General features: G+C 41.1%; 1 protein-coding gene across 3 annotated transcripts in view; it reads left to right on the forward strand.

Moving 5' to 3' along the window:
* The window catches only part of EPG5 (ectopic P-granules 5 autophagy tethering factor), a 55,337-nt gene extending 40,549 nt beyond the window's left edge, over nucleotides 1-14,788 (forward strand). For 2 of the 3 annotated variants that reach the window (XM_084224875.1, XM_084224876.1), the window contains exons 32-44: nucleotides 281-441; nucleotides 558-765; nucleotides 1,518-1,593; nucleotides 2,431-2,534; nucleotides 2,731-2,906; nucleotides 3,394-3,579; nucleotides 5,059-5,268; nucleotides 5,430-5,574; nucleotides 6,590-6,832; nucleotides 8,565-8,784; nucleotides 10,363-10,578; nucleotides 11,670-11,784; nucleotides 12,862-14,788. In XM_084224875.1, the coding sequence (XP_084081001.1) occupies nucleotides 281-441; nucleotides 558-765; nucleotides 1,518-1,593; nucleotides 2,431-2,534; nucleotides 2,731-2,906; nucleotides 3,394-3,579; nucleotides 5,059-5,268; nucleotides 5,430-5,574; nucleotides 6,590-6,832; nucleotides 8,565-8,784; nucleotides 10,363-10,578; nucleotides 11,670-11,784; nucleotides 12,862-13,044 (2,243 nt within the window). In that variant the 3' untranslated portion in view covers nucleotides 13,045-14,788. The remainder of the gene's footprint in view (nucleotides 1-280; nucleotides 442-557; nucleotides 766-1,517; nucleotides 1,594-2,430; nucleotides 2,535-2,730; nucleotides 2,907-3,393; nucleotides 3,580-5,058; nucleotides 5,269-5,429; nucleotides 5,575-6,589; nucleotides 6,833-8,564; nucleotides 8,785-10,362; nucleotides 10,579-11,669; nucleotides 11,785-12,861) is intronic. The other variant, XM_084224877.1, reaches the window with a different exon arrangement.
* Nucleotides 14,789-15,420: the final 632 nt, after the last annotated feature.

Genomic DNA, 15,420 nt, shown 5'->3' on the forward strand with positions numbered 1-15,420 from the left:
CCTGCTGAGGGAGCAGCTGTCTCTTAGTGGGTATTTGCAGCCAGGGATGTACAAAGTGCCTGGGAAGTTGTCTACGAAGAGAAACATGTAGATGCCAAAAGGAAACGTTGAGATGATTACATTTGCAAACTCTCACCGCTAAACTTGGGCTTTCAAACTCCCACTTCACCTAATTTTTCATGTAGCAGGGAGCTCTAATTTCAATCTTTTTTGACTTGTTTAGAGAAAGGGACTGACATCTTTCTGGTTTTCACAAATGCATTCCCTTCTTTATCCTAAGGCTCATCAGAGCAGCTTCTAAGCCCTGACTGTTGGAAGGCATCACTTCAGGCTTTGGGGTGTGATTCAGCAGTGGCTGAGCAGGGCAGTTTCAAGAAAAGTGATCCTGCTGAAGGTCCTGTGGTGAGGGATGCTGCAAAAAATCTCCTCTCCACAGAACAGGTGGGTGCCTCTTGTGTTGGTTAATGTTTTTCAGGTGATGCAGATGCACTCCAGTGACAGATAACACTGGTGTGCAGCCTTTCTGCAGCTGATTCATAGCTTCCTTCTTTTTACAGGTCAGAGAGACAATAGAATGGCTTTCTACATCCTTCTGCAAACTCCGACTGGCCTCGGTGGACTTCAGGACTTTTGGCCTGTTTTCAAAATGGACTCCTTATGTGGCTGAAGTGAGCACGTTCCTGGAGTATCTCATTAAACAGCTGATTGACACTGAAGTTGCTAATTTAGCCCAAGAGCCTGTTGGCAGTAGCAGAATTTTAGCAGGTAATGTGTCTTAAAAGGAAATTACTTAAGAACAGACACCTGATTTCTCCAATTCTCTCTGTTAAGGGCCATTTAAATATACAGCAAAATCTTACTTTGCATTTGTGCAATAATGATAATATTAAAATACGGATGGGAAATGTTGCTGCTGTTTTGTGGCCATGTAGGACTTTATGCTTTATAATCTGAAAGGAAGCTTTTTAATATTTTTACTTGCTTCAAAATTATTTCATGAGGTGACTGTACTTTCTTAAGAAAAACAGTCTTTTGCTCTGAGCAGAGGTTTGGAAGGAGACACTACTAAATTTCATCATGCATTATTTAAATCCGGAATAAGTTGGCTTTTACTTTTTTTTAATCTAATTTTAATTTAAATATTAATTAACACATTTTAATATGTGCAGGTTTAAAGTGTGAATTGTTATTGCCCCCCACAATCTCTGGTGTGTTATTAAAAGTGTATTAATAAAACATCTTTACAATGCAAAATGCTTCTGATGGTTGTTAAAACAGCCCTATTGTTAACTTAAGCTATTATTAAGCATATTGTATATTAAATTTTTATTTGACCAGAAAGAACTGATTGAATGGTTGGACTCAATGATCTTAGAGGTCTTTTCCAGTCTTGATTAGTCTATAATTCTGTGGCTGTTAGAATGAGAAATGGATATTATACGCAAATTTATAAAAGTGTAATATGTTCACTGTTTTGATTTGAAGGAAAAAAGCAACTTTCTTTTATTTCCTTTTAGCATTGCAGTCCTTGTACTCAGTCATTGCTGGACTCTTTAAACCATGGATACTGGTCCTGGAGAAAGAAGATGCAAGGTATATATTGAATTTTAAAATTAAATGAATTTTTGCTAAAGTAGAGACTTTAGTCCTGTAAGAATGGCTTTCATTATTACCTGGTTTTTAATAATTTGTAACTGTCTTGCCTTCCATTTAAATGGCTCTCACTTTGTCATTTCCTTAATAATTACAGAACTAATTCATGACCTACATCAAATTTTCCAAGGTTTAGATAGAATAATTATTTTAGATATGAGAAAGATCTTGTAATATTACGAGCAAGGCTTGATTATTTGAAGGGTTTCACTCAGTTTTAAAAACACTGAAACTTGAATTCTGGATTCCTGTTCTTTTAGCTTCCATAGTATCTATAATACCTGTTTAAAAGAAAATTAAAAAGCCAAAGAAATACAGCCCTAAATGCCAGTGGTATATATAAAGGAACGTTAGGCTAAATGAATGCTGTGATGATCTATTGCCCTGTGTACCTCTGTCTTCACATGAAAAGTTACTTATGCTACTATACATTCAAATTTTGCTTTCTTTCAAAATTTAAAGCTTTTGGAGTTGTGAGTGCAGCCTTCAGCACTGAAGGTAGAAAGTTGTTTGCAGTTGGTGAATAATGTTATTGAGAAACTGTTGTTTCAGCTCTGTGATGAAATATCAAACAAGTAATTTATGCTTACTCAGTGGATCTTCAGTGGGATAGTGGACTATGCAGCTCTTCTAAGGAAGAAGAGAAGAGAAGAGTCCTGAAAAACTGAAACTGGGAGAACTGCTGATACCTATACTTCACTGCTTTAGAGTATTTAAATTGCACATATTTATGCTCAGGTAACTGAACACTGAAATTTGCGTTGTGCTTCTTTTCAGTAGCCAGCCCTGTTACCCTTGGCTGGAGAGTGACACTCCTGTAGCCTCCACCATGGTCAGTCTGTTTGCAGATTGCATCAAACTTTTGCATGAGAGCTTCAAAGGTGAGCATGAAATCCTAAGCCTCCCCACTTGTTGATTTCGAGGAAAAAATACTAAAGTTTGGCATGCATTTTTTTCTTTGAGTGTATTTTAGTGTAACTTACAAGTTTTTTATCTTCAAAAATAGACTTTTTTCTGCAATCAAGTTTTATCTGAATTTTTTTCTGTTGTTAATTCAGTAATTTTCTTTGATTCTAGAAAAGCTGTTGCCAAGCCACCATGGGGCTCTCTGGTTACACCTAATGCATTACTGTGAGTCTTGCACAGCCCCCAAAATGCCAGAGTTTATTCTCTACGCTTTCCACACTGAGTTCAGAAGGCTTCCATGGAAGGAAATGCATCCAGACCAGATGCTTATGGAAGAGTTCTTCAAAGTGAGTTTGTGGCATCTGTTGAATTAAGTTCATAGTCACTGTTGCCCTTGAAAATATCTGGAGAACAGGAGACAATTCTATTAGCAACTAGGCTTTTAAAGTTTGTTTTTAGCATTCACAGCTGCTCAGTTTGTGATGGATTTTTGTGAAGGAGTGCTTTTGAGTCTTAGACAGAGTTGTGGGGAGCTGTACAGCTCCCTTTTTGTTGATCTGCTGGAATGTCTCATTTATTGCATATGTTTTGAATGTTCTTAGTTAGATTTAATATATTTTGCTATTGCCATGTTGCTCTTGCTTCCAAGTCATCTGAGACAAGGTAAAGCTGCAAGAGGGAGAACGAAATGATGGAGAAAAGACATTTGTGTATACTCCTCTGCTGACCTAAAATGCTGCTGTAGATTTACAGTTGGCTAAGGAACTGAAAAGTGTAAAAGTACTTATGTCTTACATCATTTTATGCACATCTTTTTCTCTTTCTCCTTCCTAGATCGAAAGAGGCAGCCCCAAGAGTTGTTTCTTGTTCTTGGGTTATGTTTTATGTGAAGTCAACTGGGTCAGTGTCCTCTCTGATGCTTGGAATCCCAACCCTCACCCTCAGACTCACAGCATGATTGTCTGTTTGCTGTATATGATGGTCCTGCTGGCAAAGGAGGAGCAGCTCATAGGCGAAGAGGTAATTTTTGTGATGGTTCATACGCATCTCTTAAAAGAAAAATAATCCTTTACTAGAAAGGACATGAGATCTTGTGACTAAATCCAGTTCATTGCTTCTGGAGGACTCTTCAGAGGGTCTTGATCATCTCAAAAAGTCCAATTTCACATCTGTCAGCTTTCTTCCACTTGCAGAATCTTCTGCTCTCCATTTCCTCTGAGGCATTACAAGATGCTGTCAAGATGTTACCAGCAGCCTTTGACCATCATTGTATTTCAGTTTAGGAAAATTACCAGCCTTCATATGCTTTGGCCTGAATGTGTTTGCTTATCAGAAGCTTCTCAAGCTGCAGAAGATAGCTGTTTGCACAAGGTGTGAGTCAGCCTCAGGAATTCCCTCCTTCCCTCCAGCAGTGTGTTAAACTGACCCACTGTCAGGAGGTTTTTGCCTCCTGGAGCACTCCTGTGACACACCTAAATCTCAAACTTTCTCAACCTTGTGTTCCAGGGCATGATCAACCTGAGGAGTACTTGTTGTACCAGTATCACATTCCTGTAGAAGTAGTGTAATTTGGGTTGGTTCTGGTTTGTCCGCAATTCCAGTATTTGTTCATTCTAAAACCTGTAGAAACATAGAATAGGATATAGAATATCCTTAGTTGGAAGTAATCATCGAGTCCAACTCCTACCCCTTCACAGACACTCCAACAATCACACCCTGGCCATCCCTGGCAGCACTGTCCAAGCACTCCTGGATCTTTGGCAGCCTCAGGGCTCTGCCCATTCCCTGAGGAGCCTAGGTAGTGCCAGCACCCTCTGCAGGAAGAACCCTTCCCTGGTATTCAGTCTAAACTTCTAACAAACATCAATACCAGTTGGTGTTTCTCTGTGTCCAGGGGGCTCTTTATCACAGCAGATGTTTAAGAAAAGATGGGAGCTGCTCACAGACAGAGAGACTTTTACATCTGCTGACTTGCACTTCCTGTGTGAGCTGTGGGGCTGCTGTGCTCTTCAGGGTGGTATTTATGAGAATAACATGAGGAGTCCCCCAGGTTGCTGGATGACTCACCAAATGGAAAATGAGGGACACAGTTTCTCCTGTGAACTTGCATTAATGTATTTTCAAAAATAATATTTTAGTGCCTCTTTTAAACATGTACTGAAGTGACTTTAACTTGAAGGGTCTCCCTATATTTCTAGCTGTCTTTACATGTTTGCATGTCAAATCTTAACGTTTTTCACAGACTTTTGTAAGAGCTGCTGTAGCAGTCTGAATACAGTTCTGCAAGTGCTGGAGATGAAGTACATGTGTTAGCTTACTGCTTGAATAAGGAATTGCTTTTCAGACAGACTCCCTAAGGTCATCTATTTCTGTGGGTTTTCAGCTCCATCTCCTTCAAATTCTCTGAAGCCAGAGCTTCCTTCCAATATTGAGTACTGTGGGTATGAATTGAAAACTGCAAAGAAGCTGCAGCTTAAACTGATGTCTTTAAATCTGCAGGAATCTCCACTCATAAATCTTCTCGGACAGACCAGCTCCCTTCCTTGGCAGCTTGTGGGCATTTCATCCTATGAAAGCATCATCAGCTACTGCAATAGTCACTACCCTCCCTCTGTTATCCTTGCTAAGGATGCTGGAGCTGAACTGATTGTGAAGCTCCTGAAAATCTCAGCAGGCTTTGGAGCATCTTCAGATGCTCACATCCACCTTGTGAGTTGAACTAGTTTTGAAGCATCTTATTGCTGTTCTTGGCTTTTGTGAAGTTCTGTTTGTGTATATTATATTATGTGGAAAGAGTTCTAGGTGTGATTTTTCTTTTTATTTTTTATTTTTTTTTTTTGTCTCTAATTGTTTTTAATTATGTTTGACAGGATGCAACACTGAAGTGCCGAGTATACATTCGCCAGGTGGTTCAGTTCCTCAGCACCTTAGAACAAAGTGGAAAGATAACCCTTGCAGTTTTGGAACAAGAAATGGCCAAGTTGCTAGATGATGTAGTCATCTTTAATCCCCCAGGTTTGTGTTGAGGGAATGGCAAATTACTTTAAAGCTTTCAAAATCCTTTATTCCACTGAGTGGACTGATGAACATCTTTGAGGTTTAATTATTTGCATTACTGTCACGTCTCCCTTATGGGCAGCAGGGCATGGTGCTTTGGTGATGTGTACATGGGTGGTATATTAGCAGAAAGCAAAAATATGAATCTTGCCCTACAGAGCTATCGAGAGTGACAGAGTCAACATTAAAAATGGGTCAAGTTTTTGAGTAAAACTAGCTGACATACAGGAGCTTGAGTGATTCATTTCTTTGTCATCTGGGGGTTTGGGGTTTTTTCTAATCTTTTCTTTACGTGTCATTTACCTCTGTTTTAAAGGGAAAAAGGGCATGAATCCATTCTCCTGGTCCTGAGGGATTAAGAGCAATGGGTACAAACTGAAACTGGGAAGATTATGTTAGGTATTAGGAAGAAATTCTTACTGTCAGGGTGGTGATATGCTGACACAGGCTGCCCAGGGAAGCTGGGGGTGCCTCAACCCTGGCAGTGCTCTGGGCCACAATGGGTAAGGCCTTGAGCAACCTGATCTAGTAGAAGTGTCCCTGCCTATGGCAGGGGATTTGGGACCTAGATGGCATTTAAGGTCCCGTCCAACCCTTAATATTCTATGATTCTGTGACTCAGAAATGGTTTCAAATCGTAAAACCAGGAAAACTTGACAGTGTTGAAGTAGAAGAGGTATACTGGTGTACTGTAGTGGTATAAGATGTCCAGACATCCAGGATTGTGTGGTGAGATCATCTAGGTCTCATTTTCTGTACTAGTACCATCTTGAGGTTCCTCTGTGAGTCTGTGAGTTCAGGTGAAATCCATGTCTCACTGTACTCCACAGAAATGGTTGTGAGGGGTCGTGTCTCTTCCTGCCCATGGGTGTGTGATGAGGAAGAGGCTTTTCCCAGATAGTGCCCACTGGTGAAGCCGAATCTGGGTTCCAGTGTCAGTCACTGAAAGGGTTCTGTGGTTTCTGCCTCCCAGACATGGATCTGCAGACGCGTCACCTGGCCCTCAGCAGCCTGTTCACGGAGACGCTGATGATGCTGAACAACTCCAGCATCACCACGGCCGAGTCGCTGCGGGGCAGCCTGCGCAGGTGGATCGAGGGCAGAGTGCAGGGGCTGCTGGCCATGCCCCTCCTGACGGCCGCCTGCCACAGCCTGGCCTCCGTGCGCCACATGGCCGAGACCACCGAGGCCTGCATCACCTCCTACTTCAGCCACGGTAGGAGCCTGTCTGTCCCACAGCCTCTGGGATTGTGGGAAATGGATTTCTAGAGAGTTCTCAGGGCTTGGCTTCTTACTGTCAGGGTGGTGATACGCTGGCACAGGGTGCCCAGGGCAGCTGGGAGTGCCTCAACCCTGGCAGTGCTCCGGGCCACATTGGGTAAGGCCTTGAGCAACCTGATCTAGTGGAAGTGTCCCTGCTTATGGCAGGGGGGTTGGAATCTAGATGGCATTTAAGGTCCTGTCCAACCCTTAATATTCTATGATTCTGTGACTCAGAAATGGTTCCAAATTGTAAAACCAAGAAAAGTTGACAGTTTTGAAGTAGAAGAGGTATACTGGTGTACCATAGATGGCCCACACAGTGTGCATCTGTATGCAAACCTTGTTGTACAAAATGCTGACTTAGAAATGCCATGGAATAGGAGAGACATTGTTGAGAGAGAAATGGAGCTAGAAACAAGTTTCAAAGGATGGCTTTGCCAATAAGACTAGATACCTTGGAGAAATAGAACTATGAAAGATGCATTGTAGTGGGACCCACAAGATGTACTTTTAGATGATTGGCTTTAAGGCATCTACAGCATGGTGTGGCAAAAACTGAGAGGCTGAGAAACAATTACAGTGTATTGTAATTAGGAAATAGTTTGCTTCTGATTGTGATGGCATGAATTACAATATCTGTATTGTCTCACCCTTCACATGAGACTGAAATGGAATAAAAGTTTTTTAAATGCCTCTCAGTTGCCCCATCTCTGGGTCAGAAAAGGACTTAATCTGACATGGGATGCTGCTGAGCACAAATTGTCTGGAATTATGGACTGGTTTGGCTTGGAAGAGTCATTAAAGGTTACCTTGTTCCAGCCCCTCTGCCACGGGGAAATGGGCTCACACTGTCACAAGGGTGGATGGGGTATCAGAGAGAAATTCTTCCCTTTCAGGGTGGGGAGGCCCTGGCACAGGTTTCCCAGAGAAGCTGTGGCTTCTCCATTCCTGGAAGTATCCTTGGCTAGGTTAGATGGGGCTTGTAGCAACCTGGGATGGTGGAAAGTGTCCATGCTCATGGCAGGGGATGGTGTAGTATGGTCTTCTATGTCCCTTCCACCCCAAACCATTCTGGGATTCTGTGACTGTGGTTTGGGTCTTAGAGCTGCCCTAATTGTGTGCTTTCTTAATATCCATATCCATCTCTGTGGAAACTGATTTGCTCTGTGTAGTGTTGCCATATTTCCAGATGAAGTGTTTTTATAAAAAAATCACCCCAAGAGAACTGAAGCCATTTTCCCTCTTCTATAGTGTTCTGTAAGCTAATTTAACAAAAAAACCACTCCGGTTTGGTAAAACTCTGAAAGTGTGCTATGCATGATTTTATTTTTTTTTTCTTTTCTTCTTCTTTCTGTTTATGTAATCCTTGTGGAACTACATTTTTATTTCTTTCACTGTGTGGAAGATTTCAGTGCACCTGAGGGAAATACTTCTAATTCCATTGCTAAAATGTTCAAATTTTAGTCCTTGCTGAATGCTGGGAAAATATCTCACCTTGACCTCAAGGAGGTGCCCTATGATAGTGGAATTTTCTGTTCTCTCCATCAGAGTTGCATGACATGCTGATTAGCTAAAAAACAGCTTAACCAGCCCAGATTCTCTTAACTAGAAGTCCTGATTTTTAGGTTTTATCAAATGCTGCTTTCTCACATGCTTTCTGTTCTTTCCTTCTTCTTGCTTCAAAGATTCCCCTCACCACCAGGAGTTAGGCTGGGGCCCTATACTTGCTTCCCTCCAAGTTCCTGAGCTAACCATGGAAGAATTCCTGCAGGAGTGCCTGTCTTTAGGAAGTTACTTGACACTCTATGTCTACCTGCTGCAATGCCTGAACACTGACCAAACCCTTACCAATGAAATGAAGATCCTGCTGACCATCAGCAAATGGCTGGAGCAAGTGTACCCCAGGTATGAAACTTTAAGCTCCTGAATGTGCCTGGACTTTTGGACTATTATTATTATTATTATTATTATTATTATTATTATTATTATTATTATTATTATTATTATTATTATTATTATTATTATTATTATTATTATTATTATTATTATTATTATTATAGATTATTTAGGGTTGTATAGCTGGTATAATTAGGTAACCCTGATTAATTAAGTTAATTTCAACAGTGTGCTGGATGAAATTGCTTGTCCTTCTTTATCTACTAATACAGGGTCTTTCCATCTTTAGTGGTTAAATGGAAGAAGGAATTTAATCTGCTAGAAAATTAGTGAGTTTCAGTCATTTTTCAGTCAGACGAGCTTGGTTTCAATGACAGCCTGGATTTGGGCTCTGTTAAAATGACTCAGAGCAAACCCTGAATGATTCTGGGTTACACTTCCCAGTGTGTCCACAAGGTGGGATGAGTTATGTGCTGAATATTCAGTCTGGCACTCTGAGAGACCTGGTGTTGAAAGCTGCTGGATGGGGACTGTGCAGCAGCTCTGAGCCAAACCTGGAGCCAGTGCATCTGATGGGATTCCCAGGGTTAGCAGCCTGTGCTGCTGTAAAACATCTTGGATAACTGGGTTCTGAGGGGAAAGGATGCATAGCTTTGGGGTCAAAATAAAAATATTTGCATAAAATAAAAAATGCAGGTAGCAATGGTAGTTAGAGTTGCTCCTGATATTGCCAGGATTTAACAAACCTGATTATTATTTTTCCATGTTAATGTTGATAATGTTCATATTTTCTGTAAAAGAACAATTTGGAAAAATGTATGTTCCCACTCTTTCTTGGAATACAAAAAATACTTCAACTGTGGTAGGTACGATAGTAATTTCATTGCCAAGGTATGAAGGAGACAGCAAAGCCACCATATAAAGCAGATTAAACCTTGCTGTAAACATCAGATCTGAGGTTGCCTGCGATGAGAAACGACTGGGAAGAGTAATGTGAGGATAGTTTGATGCAGGAAACTCGTGATGGTGCTTTGTGTGGAAAATCTGAGCTTGTTAACTTAAACTGCCAACTGTTTGGGGAAAGATTAAAAATAGCATACGGGGAACTTCACTTTGGGCTTTACTCAACAAAAAGCTTCAATGTTTTCTTTTCTCAAGGATCATATTAAACATTTAAGTTGTTGTGGTAACCATATCCAGTGCTTCCTAAAGTGTTTTATTGGTAAGTAAAGAAAAGAACAAAGGAGTAGAGATACAGCTTCATTTCTTTTGTGCCAAGTCTTAGGCAAGTTTAAATCCACTTATGACTGCAGTATCATTTAAAGCTTAAAAGGAAGCACTGCTCTTTGTCCAGTTACAGGCCCTTAAAAGCTGCTGGCTGGTGGATCAAATCCATAACAGTAGCAGTCACAGCAGGATAATAACTGGTGAGGTAGTATAATTATGCTATCCTCATGTGATAAAATTAGCTGCTATTAATTAACAAGCTTCATGGACCTAATAGGGTGGGGAATAAACTTCTTAACCTATGCTCTGACTCTTAAATTTTTATTTTCCCTTACATTTTTCTTTAAATTTTACCTAAAGCTCAGCAAAGGAAGAGGCAAAGCTGTTTCTCTGGTGGCATAAAGCCATGCAGTTATCCTTGGTGCAGCTGGAGCAAGATGACCCTGTTCTGATTGAATCTGTCATCCGGACCCTGCTGTCCATCCAGGCCCGGCAGAGCCAGCTGGCTGAAGAGAGACTCACTTCTGGAATACTTGGTGCTATTGGGTTGGGCAGGAGGTCTCCTTTGTCACCCAGGTGAGGGCTGGAGCTGCAGGGAATTAATTGGTTTGAGTCATGGTATTTAAAAATCTGCAGCCCGGGTCCAATGTGCCCGGTCTGGGTCCAGTGCAGTGTTAAAAGGGGATCAGAACCCACACTGCCCCCAGATCTATAATGTTCTGTGGGCCTGTCACAGAAATAGCACAGTGAGTGTGTTAATCAGCTTAAGAAGCAAGTATGAACCTCTGCAAAGGTTGTGGTGGAAAAGGAAAGAAAATGCAGTTCTGAATCTGACTTAATGTCCCCCTCAAGCAAAGTTTGTAGGCAGTGTTGGTTAGAGAAAGGTACTTCCACCTGGTCTATAGAAAGCTATTTCACTTGACTTCCCAAAATTTTGTGTAAAAACAGACACATTAGAATTTCTGTCCTAATCTTGAGGTATTGGAAATGTTAAGTGATGCACAAAGGAGCATTGTGATTCACTCTGAGACATCAAGTTTGATTGTTATGTGCCAAAATCAAGTTCACTCTGGAAAGAATGCTGAGGAAAAAAACCCCATAAATGTTTGTGGAACAACACTTCAACCCTGCACCTAATCATAACTTCATGTTTTTAAAGACATTCTGGGATGCATTGGTGTTCCAATTGCCCTGAATTCTTGGTATTATTCAACTCATCCCTTGATTTGGGTAATAGTAATGTTTTACATTCTGTACTTGAGGAGTATTTCGGCTAGGCTTGAAACAGATGCAGGATTCCCTATAAAGGTATTACATTATCTTCTAGTATGTGTTGTGTCCTATTGTGTATATAACCAGAGAACACCTAGGATCCCCTTCCACCCCTGGAAGCTTCGCAGGCCAGGCTGGATGGGGCTTGGTCTTGTGGAAGATGTCCCTGCCATGGTGGGGGGTTGGAACAAGATGAGCTTTAAGGTCCCTTCCAACCCAAACCATTCTGGGGTTTTGTGATACTGAAGTGGTTTCTGATGCATTGGAATAGATCCTCTCAAGCCTTTACTTTCTTCCTCATACAAGAGATGCCTCATGGGTAGCTCTTACAATTTGTCTGCGGTTGAGACTTGCAGATCTGGTGTCACCCTGTCCCTCGGTGCTCTCCCGTGCAGGTTCCGGGTGGTTGCCCGCAGTTTGTCTGCCTTCCTCCTGGTGCAGATCCCTGCAGAGAGCCAGGTGCGCCTCAAGGCCGGCTCGGAGCCCAGGCTGTCTCAGAAGGCTCAGCAGGTGAGGTGTGCCCATCTCTGGCTGCTTGACATGCTCTCTGCATGCTCCTTTAGCTTTTGGGGTGAACTTTGTGAGAGTTACTGCAAGCATTTCTTCAAGGTAAATCCTGTTCTCACTTTGTTGCTAAACTTTGGCAGCAGGACTGTGAGTTTGACTCTGTCCTAAAGGTGATCCTGGGTACAACTTTTTACAGTGTTCTGTGTTAATATGAAGTATTCATTCTTTTTCAAAAATTCATTTTTGAATCTTACACATTTAAAAGGGGCAGATAAACATATGTCTGTAAAGTCCAACTCAGAAAGTTTGGAGAGTAGCAGGTAGAAAGAATTTAAAACAAACAGGAAAAAACAGTGCTGCTGTGGTTTGCACTGCTTTTCAGTGATAAAGCAGGGCTACACTCACGCTGACATTTGTTTATGTGAGGTCAGGGCTTAAAAGGCCTGTGACAAATAAACATTCCCCCTTTAGCATGTGCACTGACCATGGTGTTCTTTCAGTAAGCTCTTGAGAAGAGGAAGGAGAAATTGGTTAGAAACCAAAGTAAAGTAGCTTGGTACACCTTGTTTCTCTAAGAAAAGAACAAAACTTGTTCAGAAATACTTTCTACATTTGTTCTTGTGAGTCCTGCCAACAGACTTCTCTACATATAATTCTTAACATGACAGTTAATATTTAACTTTAATACTATTAATGGGAGCAAAACAATGCTTCCATGAAAGTCAATATATTCATAAGAACAACCTAAAGTGAAGATTAAAGTGTGTTGCAGCCTGTAGTTTGACATAATTTCTGTGAAACCATGTCTTGAGTTCATGAAGTAGATATTTGACAATATTTGGGTTACAGAATCCTAGGAAGCAATAATGGGACAGTTTTTGTGTTGATCTTGGGGAGAGAACAGCTTGAAAAATGCAAGTTGACTTGAAACGCTGTTAGGAGATGACAGTTTACAACTGTTTTGTTCTGAGTACTCTGTGTTCTGTAGTAGGTGAGGATCCTTTAGGGGAATTGTGCAGATGGTGTTGTGTTATGGACCAAAATACACAAAACTAACAGAATTTTCCCTTTTCCCCGTAGGCACTGAGTGCTCTCGAAGCCATGTCATCCAACAAACAATATATGGATTACCAGGAGCAGCTCTCCCAGGCCTCTCTGTTCATCAAACACCCTGAGCACTGCCTTCAGGATGGCAATAACCTCCTGTCCCTCCTGGTGAACACGCTGTACCCAGAAGTGCATTTTTTGGACAGCATTCGGTAGCGGTGCCGGGCGGGCGGTGGGGCCGGCGGTGGCTCTGGTATACAAACAGTGTCCTTATTGCACAAATGATTTTTACCTGCAGAGTTCCACTTTAATTAAGTCAGACCTGTGAATAAGAACAACTGCACACTGTCAAGTTTTCTCCACTTCAAGGTTTTCTTGCTTTTCGTTTGATTTTTAGGCCTGTGGAATTGCTTAATGGTTTGCATTTGGGGGTTTTTTGGTTTTGGTTTTTTTTTTTTTTTTGACTGAAAGCACTTGAATATCTTCTGTGTGTGGTGCCCTTTGGAGAGAAGGGTACCTGGGGATAGGTGTACAAATCACTAGTCAGCACAGCTCACTGTAGTGTCTGAAGATTTTGCTTGATGCCTTTTTTTTATTTTCTAGTGTGTCATCATTCAGGCCAGTTCAAAAGTGAGTGGAGGATTGTGTGTAAAAGAGGTTTGACTTTCTTAACCAGGATACCTCTGAGTCTTACCTAATGAGTGTGTGTCTAGCAATTTTTTGTGAAATCCCTGTATTTGAAAGGATGGTATTTTAAATCTTCATCTTTTTTGCTATCCCACAGAAGTCCGTAGTTAAGAGGCATGCCTACAATCTTTACCCACTTCTGTAAATATCAACACAAATAGGAACTAAGAACATTGTTTTTTCCTGTTTTCTAAACATAGTGTGTCTGCATCTATATTGCTTGATTAAATGCAAGTAACTTCTTGCCAAGTTCAAGGGGATTTAAATCCAGAGACATATTTTCTGGATCTTCAGTGTCTGAGAGGGGAACAGTCAGCTACGATCATGTTAAATAGGATTCCTTAATTCCTAAGTCTGGTTGTTTAGGAAATGTTTAACAACCACCACTTAAGCTTTTTTTCTTCTGCCTGGCTGGACATGACATAATAGGATTTAATATGACACTGTGAAGAGGTATTTTTGTTGTATTAAATTTGGTGATCACTTGTTAAAGTTCTGTTGCCAAAGCATGAACCATGAGCCTGTAAATCTGTTGTTTCAGCTGAATGATCACTGTTTTTGTTGCCTTGTCTGATCATAGGATGCACTTTTGTTTAGGAAAAGCAGAAGGCAAATTTTTCCTGGTGCTTGTTTGATGTCCCTTTAATCACTGATGTGTTTGAGCTGGCCCAAGGTCCTGCAGTCCCAGTCCCTAGAGCTCTGTGAAGGAACTGATCACTTTTTCTCTTCCTCCATTAATTGTGCCTTTATGTTTCTGACATGGTTGCACGTTAAAACGTGAGTTCTGGTCAATAGGGGATAGAAATGTGCTACCTACTGGTCAATGATGCTTTGAGCTGTTGCTCTTAAACCATGGTTCTGGTGCTAGAGGACAGATCACCTTTTCCTTCTTGGCAGGTTCTGCTAATTATGCCAGCTGGGTCATTAGATCACCATCATTTTAATGTGGTCTTAGAGTTCTTTGCTCTATCTGCGAGCCTATAAATAAATATATATATATGTACATCCCTCTGTATAGTAACCAGATACCAATGCAGCATGGTTTTTAACAGACTCTTTTGGAAAATTCATGTGTGGAGGAATACATTCTGCTGCTTTTCCCCCCAAAGACTTAAAAGCACTGGGTTTATTAGGTTAAATGTTATTGATCAGTTGCATATAAATGTGAAGAAGTCAGAAATATGTGTTTGACATGCACTTTCGAAATGAGGAATTGTTTCAGCTGTTGAGTTTTTACAAATGTTGTATTTATAACATGCTCTGTCTGCAAAGACCATGCAAAATAAAAATGGAAAATCAAGCCGTTGGTGACAGACACTGTGATGTTTTCAGCTTGGTAGAAGGATCCACATCAGACAACACATCATTGCTGGATGTGCCCTCTGCAGATCAGTCTTCTGGCAGTGGCTGAAGCATGAACCTGTATTGCATTCTCTGTGCACATGTGAACTCCAGAGCTTGGGGCCTTATTTTCCAAGTGGTGCCCAACAGATTGACTTTTTATTCCTTCTTGCTTTACTGGAAGGGCTTTGGCATTCCCTGCACCTCCCACATGAGTTCAATACCAGAAGCATCCTGGTGGGTGCACTATTGTGTTTTGTGCCTCCAGTTTAAACTGGTTTGAGTGGGTGTTTGTCTCTCCCATGAGAACTAGGGGGATCCAGTTGGTTTTGGGACATGAGGTCTGATGCTTCTATTTGGACCCAAACTACCTGAGTTTAAAGAAGTAATTTTTTAGAGAAAAATTCAGAAAGCCAAGCCTAAATCCCATGCACAGGTAGAAGTGAGTTCTCATTACTATATATATATCTGTAAATCATAAGGGCTCAGAAATCCAATTCCGTTTGTCCAACTGATATCTCTGAGATATCTTTCTTCTGTGACACCTGTGAAACTGAGCTTACA

This window comes from Fringilla coelebs, assembly GCF_963513975.1.
Source record: "Fringilla coelebs genome assembly, chromosome: Z".
In the NCBI taxonomy this organism is placed as follows: domain Eukaryota; kingdom Metazoa; phylum Chordata; class Aves; order Passeriformes; family Fringillidae; genus Fringilla; species Fringilla coelebs.